This window comes from Arvicola amphibius, chromosome 13, assembly GCF_903992535.2.
Source record: "Arvicola amphibius chromosome 13, mArvAmp1.2, whole genome shotgun sequence".
Taxonomy (NCBI): domain Eukaryota; kingdom Metazoa; phylum Chordata; class Mammalia; order Rodentia; family Cricetidae; genus Arvicola; species Arvicola amphibius.
In genome coordinates this window covers 21,734,049-21,754,433 of record NC_052059.1, presented here as the reverse complement: position 1 = coordinate 21,754,433, position 20,385 = coordinate 21,734,049, and the positions used below count along the sequence as shown (strand labels likewise).

The 20,385-nt window shown below is 34.7% G+C and overlaps 1 protein-coding gene across 1 annotated transcript in view; it reads right to left on the bottom strand.

The window, feature by feature from the left end:
- The window catches only part of Dach1 (dachshund family transcription factor 1), a 364,433-nt gene that overhangs the window by 201,693 nt on the left and 142,355 nt on the right, over positions 1-20,385 (bottom strand). Inside the window, exon 2 of the mRNA XM_038310234.1 lies at positions 14,166-14,281. Within this exon, the coding sequence (XP_038166162.1) occupies positions 14,166-14,281 (116 nt within the window). The remainder of the gene's footprint in view (positions 1-14,165; positions 14,282-20,385) is intronic.

Sequence of the window (20,385 nt, the reverse complement as noted above, 5' to 3'; positions counted from 1 at the left end):
AAGTAAACTCTGACATGAACAAGTTCTGGGGAGAACATTTCTCCTTGTAATTAGATGTGTTTCTTATTTCACAGACACTAGTGAATCTTTTGTGTCTTTCTGGGTTTTGTGATTGTTATCGTTGTTTTGTTTTCCTCTTTTTTGCTCTTTGTTTCTTTGTTTGTTTATTTGACTGCCTGTATAATTCATGTTTGAGTCCCACTCTTAGTCCTCCTGCCTCTGTCCTTGAATGTTTAGATTACAAGCTTGCAATATAAGATGTCATGGCTCCTAATGAGTCTTAAGATCAGAAGTTTTTGCAATAATTGCAGTGTGTTTCTTAAATATTAAACCCTCTGTGCCACACACCTTGGAGATGGCAGTCCAGACACTTGGTTTGCATGAATTTACCCAAGTGCACAGCTGTGCAATGGGCTGGTATCTGGATCTCTCTCCATCCTCATGCCATTCCTGTTAGTGACACTCATTTATCCCGCTTTGCCTTCCAGATGAACTTAGAATTAATCAGTACCTCTGCTACACAAGCAGTAGATGTGGTCATGGTCTCCACCAGAGCACCAGAATCCCCTCTCAAACTCCTCATTTCTTTAAACAAATCTTCATAAAATGGCCTCCAATTTTCATTATCTGATCTGAAAGAACTGTTTCCACCCAAATCTTTCAAGACAGAGAACCATAAAAGGGTGTGATTCTGTGGATGTGCTCCAATCTGGTTAGGCTGTTGTCAAAACAAGGAGATGATAAGAGCTCATTAGCATCTGCATAGCTGGACCCAAAGGTGGACTTAAGTGAATTCCCATATTGGCAAAGTACTCAGATGTAGAAGTCTTATTTAGGTGGAACACAATATATACTCTTAAAGCTCTCCAGGAACTGGTTCATACTTTGATTTTAACTGAGAGTACCCTCAGAGGATATAGTGATTCTGTGAAGTATACACATTTGCTGCATAGTGGTTTAGGAAATAGGCTTGGAAGAAAGTTTAAATGAGGTAATACGTGTAAAACAGTATAATGGACTTAGAAACAACTCCAATGAATATCTAATAAATAGAATCAACTGTTGTTGCTCTAATGATCCAAATACTACATTAATCAGCCAGTGAGGCCTTTGACACTTCTCTCCAACCACATTCTCTTCAATGTGTTTTCCAATATTTTTTCACAGACATGATTGCATATACTTTGTTTATGCTTCTGCCATACAGAAAAGTTTCTGGATAAATTGTACTGATACAAGCGGTTTTCTACCACAATGGCTATGATAATTCCTTTAAATTTAGCTGTCTTTAAGAAGACATCTGTGCTTTTGCACAGGTCTCTTGTCATGCCAAACTGTACGTTTAATTATGGGTTTTTGAGTGGCAATGTCATTCATCCTTGTAACTCATGATAAATATTTATAAAAATACTTAATCATGATTTCTAAAGTATATGCTTCACAGATGACTTGAAGTAACTATGAGTATATTTTCTTATTTATAACACATATTTGTTTCAGATTGGCTGATGATAACTTTTTAACTTATCATCATAACTTTTTAACTTTTCATAAGTGTGAATTTGTGGGCAATATATTTAAATGTACTTGTTTAATGAGGGAAACATTTATTAAAATTATATCTCGAAATTTTGATAATTTACAGTATAGGAAATAATTCAAGGAGATTGCTCAGTTATTTTATTACTTTGTTACTCTAAGTAGACCAAAGTGTTTATGGAACATAGTTTTCATTAGTATGCTTAACATTTTAAATGTAGTAGAAAGACACACAAATACAAGTAGGAGAAAACAGAAGACAGTAGATAGAGAGGGTAGATATTTCTGGTTTAGGAAGTAACATGCGGTTTCAAATGACTACAAATAGAAGTCTTTAGTAGACTTTAATTTCTTGTCAAATCTGCACAAAGGATTTAAAGTTTGACTACTAAAACAATCGGTATAGTTTTTTATTGCAAAAATTCAGGCTCAGAAATTCAAGATAATTGTCAGTATCTACAGGTATTTGAAGTATTTGATGGTTGAAGTTAAACATCCGCAAGAAAGAGATTAGTTCGACAGATTCCAGTTAGACCCTCTGTAATAGTTATATTTTCAGCATCAGGAAAATAAGTAATAGGTGTAAGGGTTTGAATTGTGACTCGGTGATATTGCCCTAGAACAAAACTTTTAAATTTCTGGGCTGTATTTACAACACCAATACCAGAATTAGGAGGGGAAGGGGACATGAGGAGCAGGAAGAGAAAAAAGAAAGGAAAGAAAGTAGGAAGAAAGAAAGGAAGGAAGGCAGGAGAGAGGGAGGGAGGGAGAGAGGGACAAGGAAAGAAAAGAGGAAAAAATTATAGAAACATATTTTTTCAATACTAAAAAAAATTATTGACAATTTATTTGGTTATTTGGTATTGCTTTATGCAGCTTCAACAGCAATCTCTCAAACACATCTTTCTAGAACATGCTACTAAGGCACATAGGGTTCACTATTACCAATATATTGTTTTAAATTGATAGATTTAGGTGATACACCCATTGGCAATGTGTTGAGATTTTATTCCTAGTTATAAAGTCATAGCTGCAAGTACCATGTACGATTGTAAAATATTCTCCTGTGTAAAGTAGATTGGTGAATTCATGTCAAAAAAAATCATGATCAAACCTGGCATTTTTGTTGACAGACTTTGTAGTGAGGCCAAAGGTGTAATTAGGCCAGAAAATTACTTTCTCACCACTAGAATTGTTCCCTTCAGGTTTCGAGTTATCAGTCCAGAAAATTTCATTAAACACTAAATTCACTTTAAGACAACTGTCAAAATTAAACAGAGGTGAGTCAAGTCAAGGTCCTAATATTCAAATCTCTCATTTGGACTTTGACATACAATACAAAATTAAAGACTATCATTCTTCTATCAAGACTAAACTTTTTAAACTAAATGTTTCAAAAACAACCTGTTTCTTTAGAGAACTGGATATAGCTTATACATCATTTTCCATTTAAATGCTGCTCCAATATATGAATATTAGCAGAAATGCATGGTTTTCTTCAAAGCAGCTTGGGTAATAAAGAAAAGGAAGGAGTGGCTCTCAATTGAAGAGTTGCTGTGCTTCAATATGAATTGATTATGTAACTTTAAGGTGTCTTAATTTCATTCTTTATAATAGGTTAAAAAAAAACCTATGAAGAGGAGCCACATAATAGAAATGATGTATGAGCTATATGCAGTTTGTACAATATACTAGTCATTTCATTAATCTTTTTCTTCCAGTTATTTTGACTAATTTATTAATTTTATTAATTAAATTATGTTTATTTAACAATATTATAACTGAGACTGTGTTCCCAACTGAAGATATAATAGTAAGCAGCTTGTATAGAAATGTATAAACACAGATAGCCATTTAAAAGATATTCCTTCCTTTTTATGCATATTCAATGATTTAGCAAATGTACATGAGGAGTTCTATAGCATTTAAGTGAAGAACATATGGGTATTAAAATGTATTTAGATTCAAAACACTTTGCAGGAAGTAGCAAAGGTTTTCATTAATAAAAATAAAGGTTTTTTGTTTTGTGAAACTGCAGTGTGACTGTGGCTCTTTGAAATGGCAGGATCCATAATGTCTGTATGTATAAACAATTGTTTCAAAATTCTCTTTTACAAATTACACTTCTTATGAACACATTGTTGGGCTTTCAAATGGGACAGACTTAATTTACTTGCTGGAGAAGCCTTTCCCTCTAAGAGGAGCAGATGGAGGAGTGCGGTGGGGAGAAGGTAGAGGGATTGGGAAGAAAGGAGAAAATGGGAACTGGGATTAATAAGTAAAAAAAAACAATTAAAGAAATCATAAATTATGTTACTTATGATGTAGTTAACACACCAGTAGAAGAAAATGAGTATTAATGAAAAAATTAGAATTATGCAACTAGCAGAGGACTTGTATAATAAAACTAAATAAGTTGTTGAGAGAAAATCCTGTTGTTTTTTACATATAAAAATACCAAAAATTTTGCTCATATCTAGTAAGAATTGTAATTAGAAGGCCCCCACTATTCGTTGCCTCTAATAGAACAAAAATAAAGAAAAAAATCAACACAGCAAAATGCTTTTACACTTAAGAACCTATTGTATTGTTGATTCTTATAGATAAAATACATGTGGGCAAATGTTCTTATTCCTAAGATTTTCTTATTCCTAAAATATAGGAGATTAATTTTTAGAATCCCAGGAAAAATATAGTTCTTTGAATCTGACGCAATAACAACAATGGTCAAGGCATGTTGAGGTGTTTGGCTGGTGTGCCAATAGGAATTTTGAACATTTCTGTTAACAATTTTAAGAATCTCAAAGGAATCAACATACAACTTTCTTTAAAATAACAGTTTTTATATTTTGGAGAAAAACATATTTCTAAGATGTCTGATTTCAAGTAACCATTTGTCCCTAATCCAGATACTAGTTACCTATGGGTGATTGATGTGGAGCTCAGTATAATTTCAAAAATTCATAGAATATTATTATGTCATGAGATCCATGCTGAGAAAGCAATTGCTATTATAAATCAAGAAGGCAACTCACATGGACAGGTCATATGGTAGTAGTTCTTCTTGGAACCATATCTTTAAATTTAATTTTTTCAATATGTAGCATAAAGAGTAGGTATGATGAGATGAATTTCATGCTTAAATAAATCAAAAACACCATTATATTGTGTTATTGAGAGATTAATATATTGAAATCCAGAGTTACTCAGATATATATTCATCTTAATAAGCACGATTCCATGAAAATCTTCTTAAAATGATTACTCCTTGATAAAATTCCTAGGTATTTTGTTTAGGAGCAAAATAAAGTAGCAGGAATTACAAAAGACATTTATGTCTTTAGTAAAAGAATCAGACACTGAAGTAAACAGATCAGTTTTGAAAATCTTACTCTGTTTCACATTTGTCAGATAGACATTTCAATAGGAAAAATAATCTCTCCAAAAACTGACAATAATATGAATATTTCACATGTTGAAATAACAGGCGACATTTATATAGACATCTAGAATAAACCATGTGGTACCTCTTTTAATCCTTTAACTAAATACTATGCTTGCTAAATTCTTGTCCTCATATTGTCAGGAACAAGCTTAGGAAATTAGAAAAAGTATATGGAAAAAAATCGATTTTTTTTTAAAAAATTATTACATTTCTTAAAAAATAGTAACCTCATGAAAATGTGTTTTAACTCAATATAATGTTACGTTATCGGGGCTTTTCAACTGGGGTATATTACTGTGAGATGAATAGAGATCATAAACATGAGTCTTAAACCTCTATTTGAATTATCCAAAAGTAACAACTGGCAGGAACAGAGTTATATCAGGAGAATATGCATTAGTTTAGATAACTTCAAGATGCCAAACAAACTTACAAAGAGATAAAATGCAACTGACTAACACAGGACACCATAAACATAGGAAGAGTCCATTGTCCCGGACCTAGTGTCCAGAGACAAGCAGCTTCTGTTCATCTGGAAAACAGCTGATGATCTGTTATGAAGCGTATCACGATAAAATCCAAGATTTCCCCGTGTAATGCTAAGCAAAATGTATTAAAATACATTATCTGGTTTTGTTCTGCAAACTTCCATTAAGTAGAAGTTATGTCAGATTGTATGATGGATTATTATTAAAAGAAGTGGGTTTGGAGAAGGCAGATTGATGTAGGAGTTTAAGGTTAAAAAACCTGTTTTGACTAGTACAAAAGAAATTTGTACTAATGAAATTTGTACGATGCTCACTCTGCTACTAAAATGTTATGTTGCATTACTGTTCTTGGCTGAGACGTCTAAGCAAAGCCAACATTATTCAAGGTCACTTAGCTGCAAAGTGACAAGGAAGAGATAACAAGCCGAGCTTTTTGATTCCAGGTTAGGAGCTACATACATCACATTCATAACAGTATGAGAAAATGACTTGAAAATTTGAAAAAAAAATACTGGCCAAAGAAATAAAATTCTGAAAATATCAATGGTCTGTCAATGTACATTTAGTCAGGGAGAAGCTGAAAGGTTCCTAGAATCTTCAGACATTTATTCCTCTTGAAACACCAGCTTTTCCAGTTGAAAGTAAGGTCAGAATAATTTTTAATGAAATTCAGATTATTACATCTAAATTTGGTTATGTGTGTGTTTCTTTATGTCATGTCAATGGTTAACTCTTCCTCCTAGCATGAAACTCACAAGTGTGGGCTACTTCAAGGCCAGAAGTGAAGGCCAGAGTTGTCCGAAGAGAAGCCGTTAAATGTAAAAAGTTTATGGTAAATTCAATATTCTCAATTTTACAAATAAGCTAAATATATCACCTATAAAGTTATCAGCAAAAAAGAAATATGATTGCTTTAAAAACATAAAGTGTTCATAGGAAACATAGTTTAAAAATCTACTTCAGTTTTTATATTTGTATATAATATTGATTAGTATAATATAAAGTCTTGAAAATATATACTGCATAGCTAGAAAGATAGAATATAAGTTAGGAAATAAAAATCCAAGAAAAACTTAGTCCAGGATGACTTCAAACTTGGTTTATATGGATGTTGACTTTACTTCCTCCTCCTGCCTCAATCTGTTAATTGAGATTATAGGCCTATGTCATGCCTGATTTACTCAGCACTGAGCACCCAACTCAGAGTTTTCTGATTGTTTTGCAAGAACACTGCAAACTCACCATAACCTAACCTCCTTCTTAATAAAGTAGGGACTTCACAATTCCCCAAGATAGATGATGGGAGCTGAATTTAATGCCTGATGATCAAGAAAGAAGACCTTTGCTTTTGTTTTAATGCCTTTAGTAGAGTATAAGACAACTTAAACAATAAATAAGAAACCTTTGATAAATGACTTTCTACCCTCATGTTGATTATCAAATGTTTTGTTCAAAAGAAACAGCTACATTTTTATAGAAAACTTCTTTGTTTGACCTTTAATTGTGCTGCAGATGGACCCTAGACTTTGAGCACAATAGGTAAGCTCTTTCTTGTGGAAACCAATAAAACTCTTGGTATCTTGACAGGCTGAAACTTCAACCTATTGATCAAACCTTTATCCTCTAAACACTACAGTTCTACTCTATCATGCACGATAAGCTTTCTTAACACTAAACATCACCAGTTCTGAATTCTAGAATCTAGATGAACCCTTTGTACTCAACAGTTGATAATACCTTAAAACATGTGAGTTTCTTTTTTCTTTTTTTTTTTTTTTTGTTTTTTGTTTTTCGAGACAGGGTTTTTCTGTGGCTTTGGAGCCTGTCCTGGAACTAGCTCTTGTAGACCAGGCTGGTCTCGAACTCACAGAGATCCGCCTGCCTCTGCCTAGTTGTCACTAGAAGTGGTGGGAAATATTATATTGCTGCTTCCCTTTATGTAAATATCATATTCCTGTTTATAAAGTTGAGATTTAATGGCAACTTTTCAAAGTTCTACTGGGGTGATGATACCCATGATTACAGAGACAACAGAAGCATCTTGATGTTTTTAACATAGGATGTTTTCAAATCAACTCAAGTTCATTCATTAATAAGGCAACAATCCATTTGAGCATAAAACACAAATATTTATTAAGTCTCTGATCTCTTTGCTTTTCCACATCCTCTAAATTGTTTTGATAATATTGTTCTTGTCAGTTACCTCTCCTACCTCCTTTCACTGACAGGCTGAAACCTAGAAACTTCCTTAGAATGTTGGGAGGCAATAAAACGAAGCTCCTATTTGCTTTGGTTTAGTCCACAGACCCAGCCTAGAGCAAGTTATCAAGGAAGGGAGCTGAGGTTTTAAAGTTCATCTCAATGGGGACAGGATATCAAGGAGACACTGAACAAACGAGACTGTCCACACTCTTTTACACAACTTTTGTCCTATCAGATCAAACCATAAATATAGCAGATTTGGCTGGGTTTCCTAAATGAACAGGTAGCTGTGTTTAATCTCTTCTCTAGTTTATATGGGGGGGGGGGGTGAATCAGAATTATGACAACACCAATAGGCAACAAGTTCTAGTGAGCAGTACATGAGAACATGCTACCTACTGCATAAGGTATGGGTCAGCATACTAAAATCCTACACCAAAGATGGCCACTCTACACACATCCAGTTACCTATACAACAACCAGTCATAATCAAACTTAATTAAAAATTACAGGGGGAGGAGGAGGGGAGAAGATGGAAATTTTTAATAATAAAAAATGAGAAGAAAAAAAAACAAAAACAAAAAAAACCATTTTGCCTTTAAAGCTACAGAGAAACCCTGTCTAGAAAAACCAAAAAAAAAAATTACATTTGCTTTTTAGTATTTTTATATTTTTTATTGTTTGGGTCTATGTGCTGATGTGAGTGTGGATGTTGGATGAGAGCTGTTGGAAGCAGATCCTGTCCATCCCTCATGTAAGTTCCTGAGATCATCATGTCCTCAGAATTGCCAGTAAACAGCACTCGGGAGGCAGAGGCAGATGGATCTCTGTGAGTTCGAGGCCAGCCTGGTCTACAAGAGCTAGTTCCAGGACAGGCTCCAAAGCCACAGAGAAACCCTGTCTCGAAAAACCAAAAAAAAAAAAAAAAAAAAAAAAAAAAAAAGAATTGCCAGTAAAAACCATAACCTACTGAGCATTCTGTCCATTTTGTTTTCTTTCCGTGCTGAGGACTGAACAAAGAGTTTTGGAATGCTAGGCAAAGGCTCAACGTCTGAAGTAAATCTAAAGTCTAATTTGTATGATGTAAATGCATTTTCTTTATCATAAGAGGCATTGAGATACCAAAAAGGAAGCAAACATGGCTAAGAATTAGTCAGATTAAAGACTAAGGCCTATGAATGTATCGAGAAAGAAGCATAATCAGATTATCATTTTTAGTGTTGTCAAATGAGATATGGACTTAAGAGAAACTTAGAAGAGAAAATAAATTAGAGAAGAAAGGACTTTAATTACCTTCTAATTTAAGCGGATGAGTAGCCTGTCCAGGACTCTAGTAACATGTATAATATGTGGTAATTTAATTAAAACTAAAAATAACAGATCTCTGAAGCTGAGAAAAATATGTCATAAATATCTCTGCTAGGAACAGAGTCAGAGTTTATTATGATTTGGCTATAGTACTACGTTATGGGGATTATATACTTTTGCAAATTTAGAAATGGTGACAGAGGACCCAAGTTAGATCTCCAGAATCCACAGTAAAAATCTGTGTATAATGAACTCATATATCATCAAAACACCAGGCATAGAGAGACAAGCATTTTCCTGGGCTTGCTGGCAAGTCAGCATCATATACTTGAAGAAGCTGAAGCCAGTGAGACATCCTGACTTTGAAAAACCAAGTAGAAAATGCCTTAAAAAGCAACAATAGGTTGTCCATATGAATACACATACATCTGAATGCATATGGGCATGGGTCTCACACATGAACATGCACACAGAATATAATTAGCAAGCAAATGTATTTATATCATTCCTCATACCAAAATTGTATTTATATTTAACAAAATTTCAAGTTAGATTTTATTCAAATGTATGATAAATTCATTCTAAGTCAAAACACTAGGGGTACAATGAAATTTATAATCCGTTAAGATCAACTAGCATGGTGAAAATATAGTTATATTAAAAATAAACAGTAATTATGAAGTATAATATGTTATTTTTGTAACTAGCACACATATAAAATTTATCAGTTTTTCATGCTTGTATGTAGCCATCATAAGCTATGAATAAAAAAGAAATATTTTCTTTTATGTACTTGGTATACCTCTGTTTGTACTCTAAACTCTAAATATTTAATATAGAGACTATGTGTGTTTAGTGGAACTTAAAAAGCTATATTAACACACTACAGCTTCAGTTTGTAACTGTGAGGCATAATAATTCCTCTCAGAAATCCTTCACTAAACATTTATTAGCAATATTCACTGAGCAAATATTTATTTTGAGTGTCTGCCCTACGCCAGGCAATATTCTCCATCCAAGGATAGATACTTCAGTGAGCAAAACTGGTCAGAATCTTTTCGTGTACATTTAGTGTGTCCATCTGAGACACATAATTGACTTCTCACCATTGCCCTGCAGAAAGACTTACTGGGTATGAGGAACTGATAGCAGCCCCTTAAATTATATTCCTAGAACCCTGAAATACCCTACTTTCTATGAAAAAATGTGCATGTTGATGTTTACGATGCTTAGATAGAGAGACTGTCATAAGTACCTTACAAGACAGGGGCAATAGGGAGATTTCAGGAACATACAGGGTCACAGGGTAGTGTGTGTGTGTGTGTGTGTGTGTGTGTGTGTGTGTGTGTGTGTGTGTGTGTGTGTGTGTGTCTGTATCTGTGTGTGTGTGTGTCTGTGTGCTGTGTGTCTCTGTGTGTCTGTGTGTGTGTGTGAAGAGACAGAGGGAGAGAGAGAGAGAGAGACAGAGAGAGACAGAGAGACAGAGAGAGACAGAGACAGAGACAGGAACACAAAGTGGTGTAAAGCAACTCAACCCCAACTTGTACCAACAGTAAAGGAGCACTTCTCTGAAACCTCAGGAGAGTTCTGGCCCTGCATGCACCATGATTTGGGCTGAATAATACTGAATCTGAACTCTTGGTCTCCAAACCTTGAGAAAAAAGTTCAGTTCTTTACCACCAAACTTGTAGTAATTTGTTTGAGCAGTCTCAGAAAGAGAATGGAGTTTTTCTCTCCAGTTTTAAAACTTTAGTAAGATACAATGTGATCCAGTGTTCACACCAGTCCACGTTAAATGCAGCAAAGACGACAAATTGATCATTTTTCCTCCCATGAACCTGAAGGCGGTCTAATGTCATGGGACATTAGATACCCTCTAGGGATCCACTCGGTTTTTCTACACATGAACACAGAAGTCACATTTATGCTATGCTGTGCTAAAGTGAGCATTCTGAGAAGTTCATATCATGTTCCCTTTTTAAGCAAGGCTCTCAAAGGGTTATGCTTAGAAGGTGATGGTACCAGGGAGCCAGACTGAATAAGGTTATTATATTTCTCAGCGTAAAGGGAAGATTCAGCCTTTTCAGAAGGGAGAACGAGGATGTTAAATGTCTTTAAAATGCTACAGGTGCCAACATTCTCTCAAGAGTAGTTTGGGTATTTCTGCTCATCATTAACATCACCTAGAAAAAGTAATATCACCTCAAAAATAAGTTTTAGTGTCATCTATTCATACAAAAACGTTTGCCTTTAAAACTGTCGTTGTGGGTTTGTTTGGTTTGTTTTGTTCTTAAGATATGACTGTTTCAGTTTTATTAACCATTGTGTAATACTGTCCATGGTCTAGAAATTTATAAAAATTTAATAATTTGCAAGGTAGAAATTCTTACCTTCAGGCATAGTGTATTGTACTGTGTGTGTTATAATCTTTTCTTTCTGAATATGTGTTACCTATGAATCTGCAAAGTCATAATTAGAGTAAAGCAACGTCCAAGTAGTAAATTATGAACCAATCATTTATTTGAGTATATTTGCAAAGAGCAGATATTGAATAGCATTTCTTTTAATATCAAATACAAGTGTTGGGTATTCATATGTTATTACTGAATACGGATATAGAAGTTATATTTCAAAAGGAGTTTGCATTTGGACCTAAACATGAAATCAGGAAGTTGGCTGAATATACTCTCCAAATTGCACTTCTGGCACAAAGAAAGGAGTATTCTAAATTCCTAAACATCCTTTCCTTAATTGCATAATAGACGTGATTTTCTAAAAAGTCGGAATGCTATTAGAGCTCCGTTGCTAGGATGAATTTATTTCAAACTGGTGCATAATTCAAAAATGATTTATGGCAAGCGCTCAACAGGATAAATGCTGTGACCACTGCAGGAGGTGTGTGGCTTTGCGAGATTCTACCAAAAGCCTTCTTCCTTTTGTGAGCTGCAACTTCGAGTTGCATTTGGTCACAGTCATAACTTCTGGAAATCAGGACCACCTACCCAGGTCCTCTCCTAAAGTTACTCACAAACTTACTCCAGCAAAGATAATTATAAACTAGTAAAAACAGCACAGATAATGTCATAGAGTTTCTAATTTCAAAAATGGTACATATCTCACTCTTTTATTATAAATATTTAAGTTATTGTTTTAAACTATATACTCATTTCTTCTGAAAAAAAACAGCTTATTTTATATTCTGACATCAGTCATTAAAATTAAAAGTAATTGAGTGACTAGTAATAAATTTATAAATATTTATAAAATTATCAAACATAATAGATCTTATTTTCACAGGACCAGGCTAGATAAAATTTCAGTGTTTTAAAAAGTTAAAAGTGAATTCTATGGATACAATGACAGACGAGTGCTCAAGAATAAATACTTTCTTCTAAGTAGCTTTTCTAGGGCATTTGTCCCAACAATAAGAAAAAAAAGTGATTGGCAAAAAAACATTTGATCAACTACTTAAACCTGAATAGCTCAAGCTTCAATGAATGTTACAAATTTCGTTTTCACATGTCAAATTTGAGTTTAGAATTTTGGGCAGTGGGATTCAGTAGGATGAGAAGCAAATAACCTAAACAAATGGCAAAGATAATACTTAGCTGACAACTGGGTCATTTTTTGCTATTAATATATGTCTTCTACATATAATTTCAATTATTTGGAGTCTAAATGATTGCTCAGTGGATTAGGAGTGTTTGCTGTACAAATAGTTGGATCTGAGTTTAAAACCCAACACACACACAAAAGTTAGATGTGGTGAATGGGACATAAGGGAGAGTGGCTTTGCCGACTATCTGCTTAGCGCAACGTTCAGTGAAAGACTGTCAAAAGATTATGGCAGAAAGTTATATAATTTGACACCAAATGTCATCATTTGGCCTACACACACACACACACACACACACACACACACACACACACACACATCTGCACCCACAAATGCACCTTCATCATTCACACAAACTTAACATCACATTTAGATATATACATTTATTTATACATACAGTAAAAAAAGGAACTTTTTGGAACACTGATAAGAACAGTACTAAATATAGAAATATAATAAAACCAAGCAGAAATGATACTTGATAAATATTCACAAAATTGAGTTTAAGGTATTGATATAAAAAAATTAATGTGAATTAAGTTCAAGGAATTTTAACCCAACAACTAAATGTGACCAAATGTCAATGAATATATTAAAACATAGAAAAGGAAAAGACGATGCTGATAGAAGTTCAGAAAAAAAGATACTCCTTAGCTTCAGTTGATGGCACACACTTCTAACTGAACACTTCTGGAGACTGAGGCAGAAGGATTTTAAATTGGGGCCAGTTGTGCTATGTCTGAAAGGAAAAAGGAACTTTCTTTTTGTCAAGAGATATCTGGTGTTTTAGTTGTGTTGCATAACACATGTATCTCCTCCTTCAACAAGAGTGGTAACTGTTATATAATTTAATTATTATGTTAATCTGTACATAGCTCTGGCTCATTCCTGGTGAGAGCCAAAAGAGAGCACAGAGATAGAAAAGTACATGAAAGAATTAACAAGCATCTACAAGGGACATAAATCAAATGAGCTATGTTTTGGTATGATCTATGATCACGTAGGATATACAGTGTGCATGTGCTCTCTCCAGTATGCTTTCATCTACATATCTTCAAAAGTCTTCAAAACCTTTCTTTAAATGATTATAATTAAATGTATTTGTTTGAACAATAATTGAATTTTTGTCTTTTTTTTTGCTTCTGTATCAGTATTCCTGAATTATTTTGGAATGAAAATTGTTCTAAATCTAAGCAAAAGGGTTTGAATAATTACTTATAGCTCTCAGCAATTGACCTTGAAAAGTTACTGGTACTTCCTGAGCTTCTAATTTTCAGTTTTAAAAACAAAAAACTCTAGGACTAGTAATTTTTATTTTATGAGATTTGTGGGGGGTAATTCAAATGACTTTTAACACTTTAATCAATTAATCTCATGTCATTTTATTTTCGCAAAAGAAATCATAGTAATCGTGATGCTATTTTCAAATAACCCCTTATCAGAATATTACCTCAGTGTGTGCAAAACAAAGCCAAAACATGTAAATGTCATTGCAATGATGGCTATGCGTAAAATCTGTAATATTGGTTGATATTTAATGTTTTGGCACATATAATCACACTCTTACCTGTTGGTGGAATTATTCCAGGAGACATGAGGCCGGGGACAGAATGCGGCATGATATGAGAGTTCTCTGGGGAGGTGACACTTTGAGTCCTCTTAGGAGGCCTTCCAGGTCTGGAACTGAGACAAACAAACAAAAAATTTTACAATTAAGCTGTTGTCTGACACATCATTTCAAAGTTGTTTCAAGTGGTAACATGGACTGTAAATAAATTTGTTTCAAGGACGGTTGCTTTTGCAGTTAGATGTAATAGACTTCCATCACTAATTAGATTACATGCTGAATTCATTTTCCTCATTGAAGATCAGCCACTCCTGATGCATAATTCATAGCCTGTACCTCGTTACCTGCTTCTTCATATTAATATCTATACACAGTTTGAATTGCCTCGTTTGCATATGCTGAAGTTCTGCATTCAGCCTTCAGCGCGAAAATTATGCACTAACTTGTAATAATTATTACAGTCAGCCTGCTATTGATTTATGAGACTTTTAAAAACCAAATATGTGTAGTACTTGTAATGAATGATATTTTAAGGTTCTTCAGGAAATTAAAAGGCAATGGCTGCCTAAGGAAATGTTCTGCTTGTTTGATTTAATACTACAGTTAGCTGGGAGGTGGAAGGAAAGAATGATTCAGACCTATAGCACATTTTTCGATGATATGTTTTATTACTTCGCACTGCTAGCCTGATATCCTGATGATAAATGACAATGCATCTCTAATGTGTGAAAAGGTCTTGCAATTTCTTTATTTTTTGTCATTTAAAAGATAAGTCAAGTTATCATTTAACCCTTATTCTATTTAACTGAGCAATCCCACAAAGTTGTCCTATTTTTAATATACAAGAGCAAATTGGAGAGGCTTGGGATTGTTTGTAGGGCATCACTGAGAAACTGCTTATGTGGCATCTTAAATTTGCCCTTAGAAAAAAATAGAAATGTGCTTGTTGTTAGCACTTCTTGGCCTTCATACACACATTAGAGAAGATTAATTTCTTAAGTTACAAAAGCAGATACAGAGTTAACTATTTGCTATTTTTGTAAGAAAATACCAAAAATGGAGTATTTACAGTCTTTGAGACAAATAAGAATATTTAGCATTATGTTCTTATTTTGCCTCAGTATTATGATTGTGTTTTTGATAGACTCTACATTGTTTATTTGACTAATATATGCCTAGATATACCCAAAACATCAGATATATCTATCCTTTGTCCTCAAGCATTTCTATCTTTGGCTCTGCTGAACCTCCTTGCTTCATCAACAGATTTCTTTAAAAAACACAAAACCTTTTTTTCTTTTATCTTTTATGTAAGTAATATATGTGGTCATTCAGTAAATAATTGCTAAGTCCCTGATATTTTCAAAGCAGTGTGCTATGGAGGCTGATTTGGAGGAGTGAGTTCTTCATCTTCCAGACCTTATATTCTTGCCAAGAGGGAAGAACTTATCCTGTTCATAAATAACTATGATGTAAATCGTAATGTGCTAGGTCACATATGGAAGCTGTAATCTCTGTACTAATAGGAGCATAGGCTAGGTGATGAGTCTTCCATTTCCAGAAAAGAAAGATGGCAGGTGAAACAGTAACACTCTATGTTAGATGTGTAGAAGAACAGCATACTTCTCAAAGAAATGGAACCACAGAAATCATCGACATGTATTATTACTTCTGTTGAACTGACATAACTCAAAGAGCAAGAGGAACACAGTTTGAAACTGCAGGGCTTAGAGCCTATCAAGAGATCCCGGAAATGTTTGGAATGAGAACAGGGGGCTTATTTGCAACTTTATCTGTCTTGCAAATCAATATGGATACCCTCACGCTTATTGCTCTGGTATATCTCTCCAGCCACTTGCTCTTATTCTTCACTGTGATTCTACTGACTTTTTAACTGATCATTTGCTGGGGATCAATCGACAGTGCTCTGTTAGTCTCCATTCTCCCTGAGTGAACTCTTCCATTGTCATCACTTAGATGCTAGGACTAATGGCTACGCATTCATCTACAGCCCAGATCTTCCTCTGGGATGCCAGACAGATTGATGCCCATCTAGTCGACATCCCTGATTAGATGTTCTATAATAATCTCAGACTCAGCTTATCCAAATCTGAACTCAGCATCTGCCCCATTAAAACCTATTTCTCTTTCCCATGTTCAGCAAAATGGCACCTGACTAAGCCAAATGTCCATACTTGGATATATCTTTCCCTTGTTTGCATGCTTAAATATGATCTCTGTGAAGATATCTCCTTATGTTCTTGTCTATGTCCTACTCCTCTTCCAGATCCTTCTTTATTTCTTCTTTTGTCCACTGTTACAGATTTTCTAAGACCTAGTTAGTTCCAGTCTAGAGCCTCATTTATAGGTAGCACTCTAAAATAATTTCAGAGGAATATTTCTACTATATAGACAGATATACATATATATATACATATATATATATACATATTTGTCAATGTATCACATTTGATTAAAAATACTTTTCTTATTGGACTCACTCTCAATATTTGGTCCAATCTTCTTTTCTAGTTTTACTCTTTTATTTCATCATTTATATATTATTTTATATTGAGTTCTAATGAATGTCTTTCTTTCTTTTTAAATTTTTATCTTTATCTTTTGAAAGATTACATTATGTGTCTGAAGCATGACTTTGAACTCACTTAACACTTCCTTAGACAACCCTTCTCCAACCCCCAAACACACATACTAGGATTACAGATCCTGTACCATCACACTGATCTGAATAATGGGTGGCTTGGGTTTTTTTTTTTTTTTTTTTTTTGAGGGTTGCCTCTATTACAATTTCTACAAAAAACCAACCAACCAACCAACAAACAAACAACAACAACAACAAAACCCAAAACCCAAAACCCAAAACCCATCCTTCTCTCTGCATTACCTGGCTGAGTACTCCACATTGTTCTGTGTCCTCACTTCAGGTTTCTGGCTCTACTTGTAAGAACAATGCAGTCATTGGGGATTACACTATTATCACTCTATCAGTCCTGATTGCATACATCTATGAATCTGTTATACTATCAGAACTTCATGGCAGACAAGTAAGTCAGTATTTTATGCTTTTTATTTTTCGAAAAGATTTTGATCTTTTTGTTAATCTACTTTTCCCACCCACCAGACTTCACAAGTACCCTGCCCTGTCAATTCCAATGATAAAAAAAAAAGGAAAAGGAAAAAAAAGGCTCTGGAATATTTAATAAAGAAAAAAAGAAAAAAGACACACACTCAAAGGCTGTAATTTGCAGAAAGTATGAACATATTCTACCCGTATACCTCAAGCATGAATAAGAAGGTATACAATTGGGGGTAGCTATGGAGAGAATAGGAAAAGAAAGGAGAGTTCAAAGATTTGAACTTTTCGCCCTTTGACTTGTTTTGCTTCTACAGAAAATGAAACTGCTAAGGAGTACTTCATTATTCAGGCCACAGGAGCCGTCCTCACAACTTTCACTTTGGAAGAAAAAGTCAGGCTACCACTAAGTCGGAACACTTTAATTCACGCTGTGATTAGAATAAACCCAGTGGGCTCCTTTCACCAGATACATCACCTGCCCAATCTATCACAGCCCATGAAATTCCACCAATAGAGATTTATTGCTCTCAGACTGGATGCTTGAAGTTCTTTTAAAGCCTTCCATTAAAATGCAAATACCCTTGGTGGAGGTAACACCCTAAGGCCATCAACTAACACCCTACTGGGGATTAGTTTACAATTGCAGGAGGAGAAGCCTTGAGATACTGAGGCCAAGAGCAGAACAACTGTTTTATAAGAAAGGAGTTAAAGATGTCAGGTTTCCCTAAATACTAGGATACTGGTTGCCCTCTCTGAGAATCAGATAAAGCTGCTGCTGCTGCTGCTGCTGCTGCTGCTGCTGCTTCTTCTTCTTCTTCTTCTTCTTCTTCTTCTTCTTCTTCTTCTTCTTCTTCTTCTTCTTCTTCTTCTTCTTCTTCTTCTTCTTTCTTCTCCTTCTTTTTCCTCTTTCTTCTCCTTCTTTTTCTTCTTTCTTCTCCTTCTCCTTCTTTTTTCTCCTTCTCCTCCTTTTTTCCCCTCCTTCTTCTTCTTCTTTCTTCTTCTTCATTGGAGAAGAGTAGAAAAATATATTTACTATAAATACTATCACTATCCCTTTATTATTTATAGTAGGGTCCTTTATTGAGAAGCTTATATTGTACTCATTGAAATTTGAACACTAACTTCTGGAGACCATTAATTTCTATAATATTCTGAGGGAAAAATCCTTATTGCAAATACTTAATGTTTAAATTCTTCCAACAGAAATTTAAAGAATTTTCAAGAAATCATATGCTAGTGTGAAGGCCAGAAGTATACATGTTACTGTCTAAATAGATATACCTGAATATAGATTAATTGACTTACTGTACAGCAAAATCTTATTCAAATTACCTAACTGTCCAGAACAGCTAATTAAATTGCCTTATTGGTATACACTGTCTAGGTATGCTTTTGGAGATCAGTTATTCTTGAAAAGGGAAACAAAATCTAAACTGAACAAAGGAAGCAAAACAATTTGTAAAACTATGAGTATGTACGTTAATGACAGCTACATTCATCCTAGACTTTACCACAATAAGAACTCGGGAGGCAGAGGCAGGCGGATCTCTGTGAGTTCGAGACCAGCCTGGTCTACAAGAGCTAGTTCCAGGACAGGCTCCAAAGCCACAGAGAAACCCTGTCTCGAAAAACCAAAAAAAAAAAAAAAAAAAGAACAAGTGGTCCAAAGTCTTCTGAGCTGTCCTGCATCTAATCAAAAGGAAGACATCATTTACATCATTAGCCTTGGTAGGTGGATGCAATCATAACCAAAGACTTCCTTCCTGTTTCTCTCCGTTCATCATCTTAGCCACAGTCCAGACTTTGATAGTTTTCAAAGGAGGGCAATGACTTAGAGATGTCCACATCCCCACTTCAAACCTCAGATGTTTAGAAACACACTCTTTTATGCAGTTTTGAATAAGCAGGTTTTCTTTTCAGACGAATGGCTTTGAACAATCTTCTTTCTTGTCTCTCTCTGACAGTACAAAGTACACAGACACTTCATTGTCCATTTGTTCCCAGGGCTCCAGGCCACAGGGTCTGACTTCAGGCACATTTATGATGTTTATTCAAGGAGAGTCAAAATTCTACTTTAGAAGAAGAAGTCAAAGTGATCTGCAGCTAAGTGCATTAAAGGAATGAGAGTCATTGGCAATGCTGGCAGGGGGCTACTTCACAGAAGTTTCAGTCAACAGATGTCCTAGGGCTAATGTCTTCAACAGCATTTGAGAAAGCTTTTGAGAAATTTTGGTGACTGATTATCAATATGAAAATAGCTGCCCAGCCTTCACCCTCCAAAAAAAGGTAAGCCCAACCTGTTTATAAAGGTTCCTATTATTCTACCACTCTTTCGTTTACATAAGAGTCAAAGAATAACCATGTACAAGCAATGAAATATACATGAAATCAGCCCAATAAATAAAAGATTCACAATCTTATTTGAGGTAGAAATTAAAATTGCATCAGGTATGAAATGGTATAAAAGAAAAACATATGGGAGAAAAGAAATATTGAGCTATACCCCAGAACAAAATTATTTAGGAGTGAAAGTAACCCATTAGACTAATCTATAAGCCTTTGAAAATGGTATGTTAGGCCTTAGCCAAAGTTGGTTGCTTCAGTGCTGCAAACGTGACCTTGGGTGATTGCCCAGGTAGCTAGTTGTCTCTGTGATTTGTTGCATGTTTTGGAAGTTGTTTAATTGTACTTCCTAATTACTCAGGTAACATTATTTCCCTTCTCAGATCTTTGATGGGGTTGAAGACTATATACCTGTAGTTACTTTCCTCTCATGACTTGGCCAAGTTATTTATTATACAAGACTTAAGCTAGTTGGAATAGGATATTTGTACTTATTGTATATAATTTCATAGTAGGTTTAGAACTCTCTTACTTAAACAAAAGGGGGAGGTGTTGCGGGAGCTCCTTCTGCTCCTTAGGCCAATAGCCACTGAGATACCAGCCCATTGAGGTGTGGTCTCTCTTTTTAAAAATCTGGCCACTTCCCTCCACTCGTGCTCTAGCTTCCTGCTCTGCTTCTGACTGGCGACTAGGCTCCCTTCCTGATTGCGCAGAGGGCTGTTGGCTGAGACTGTGATCTGTAAGTTTTTCCCCTTTAAATAAATAACGATTCTATTCATA